Genomic DNA, 2,009 nt, shown 5'->3' on the forward strand with positions numbered 1-2,009 from the left:
AAATAGCCAATTACTTTTCAACACGTGGCCACAGAGCAATCTAAAGATTGCCACGTTTGCTATCCGCGTGAAACCAAAGTGAACCAATCAACACTACTTACCCCCTCTCTATATAAACCCCAAAGACCAATATCAATTTAGCATAAGCGGGAAATCAGTCTTTGATTATTTCAATCAAAAATTTCAAAACGCAAACATGAGTTCTACAGGAGAAACAAAATCTGTAGGCGGTAGAGGAAAAGCCAAAGGTTCAAAAAAGTCTGTTTCTAGATCTCAAAAAGCAGGTCTTCAATTCCCAGTTGGTCGTATTGCTCGTTATCTGAAAAAAGGTCGTTATGCTCAGCGTCTTGGCTCTGGTTCACCAATTTACCTCTCTGCTGTTCTTGAATATCTTGCTGCTGAGGTGCCAATTCTTACCCATTTTGCATAATGATTAAATATTTTTTTGTTTTGTGCATTTGGCTGATTATGTATTTGATTTGGAATTTTACAGGTATTAGAGCTTGCTGGAAATGCTGCTAGAGATAATAAGAAGACTAGGATAATTCCGAGGCACATACAGCTTGCTGTGAGGAATGACGAGGAACTCAGTAAGTTGTTGGGGAAGGTGACAATTGCTAATGGTGGAGTTTTGCCCAAAATTCATCCAAATTTGCTGCCTAATAAGAATGGCAAGGGGAAACCAGAAGTTGGAACCCAGTCACAGGAATTTTAGATTATGGGGTTAAATTAGTTTGTTGGGTAGTCAGGTTTAATATGTTTTTGTGAATTAGTAGAAATATGTTGATCTGAACTTGCTCTTTTATGTGGTTATAGCCATCTATGTGAATGAGAAGTTTGTTTCATTAAGTTTTTTTTTTCTTTCTTCAGCTTCATATTTCAATTTTGCATTTGATCTATTAGCAAATACCAAGTAAATTGTGCCACCATTTAAACAGTTTTAGAGATGTGTTGATGTTCAGTATTAGTTACTAATATTTTCAATGATGGAAGATTTTGTCATAATAAAATATAGGTGATTAGATTTCAAATGCCCAATTTTGTCCAGTTTTTGTTGCTAATTATTAACGGATAACAAAATTAAGCACTAGTCAACAGTCTGGGGTCTATGTAATCCTTTATCAACCAATGAAAACAAGCAAAATTTTATGACAATTGAAAACCCCATATTTCACGATTCGTATATAAGGGAGTCATGGTGGTGATCCAGTTTCTCATTCTAAGAAATTCTCATTTCCATTAATAGTAAAAAGAAAACAAATGAGTTCGGTAGGGTCAACCAAAGGAGGCAGAGGCAAACCAAAGTCATCAAGATCTCAGAAGGCTGGCCTCCAATTCCCTGTTGGCAGAATTGCCCGTTTTCTTAAAGCCGGTAAATATGCCGAACGTGTTGGCGCTGGTGCCCCTGTCTATCTTGCCGCTGAGGTATTGTTGTCATTGCTCTATGTCAGCGTCTTTCAAAACTACTCAAAACTATGTATTCTACCTCAAACATACGCTTGAAAACTGGATAATTTCCCAACAGAACAGCTTAACCAAGAATGGAAAATTATAGCACCAATATTGTGGAACTGGAATCTCAAAATCACGGGACGTATCCACTTTTCAGTTCCATGTTTTTATGCGAGAGAACAAACATGAGATTAAAAGAAGAAAGGAAATTCAGGACTGATCCTCAAGGTATTACTCATTGTATGTTACAAATAACTATTTTGTGCACGTTTACCATTAAGATTGGGAGCTTAGTCTAATTTCAAATGTTTTCTTGGAAGGAAATAATCTTTTTTTTGCCATGATAATATAGAAGAAACCACTCTCAAGAGTTCCCAAACAATTTTTTTAAGGATGGAGTATGTGCATACTAAAAGAACAATAAAAGACATGATATTGTTATTTGATTCACTATATAATTCTAGTTTCATTTTTGAATAAAGTTAGACCATACTACTGTAGTTTGTTTTGTGATTTCCATAGTAATGCCATAGTGAACATGGTGCTTCATTATGATT

At 35.6% G+C, this 2,009-nt stretch overlaps 1 protein-coding gene across 1 annotated transcript; it reads left to right on the plus strand.

Moving 5' to 3' along the window:
* The first annotated feature begins 144 nt into the window (after positions 1-144).
* LOC107768546 (histone H2AX-like) lies at positions 145-907 on the plus strand. The gene is made up of 2 exons (XM_016587673.2): positions 145-403; positions 494-907. The coding sequence occupies exons 1-2, from the start codon at positions 197-199 to the stop codon at positions 713-715; spliced, it is 429 nt and encodes a 142-aa protein (XP_016443159.1). The 5' UTR covers positions 145-196; the 3' UTR covers positions 716-907.
* The last annotated feature ends 1,102 nt before the right edge of the window (positions 908-2,009 follow it).

This window comes from Nicotiana tabacum, chromosome 8 (assembly GCF_000715075.1).
Source record: "Nicotiana tabacum cultivar K326 chromosome 8, ASM71507v2, whole genome shotgun sequence".
Lineage (NCBI taxonomy): Eukaryota > Viridiplantae > Streptophyta > Magnoliopsida > Solanales > Solanaceae > Nicotiana > Nicotiana tabacum.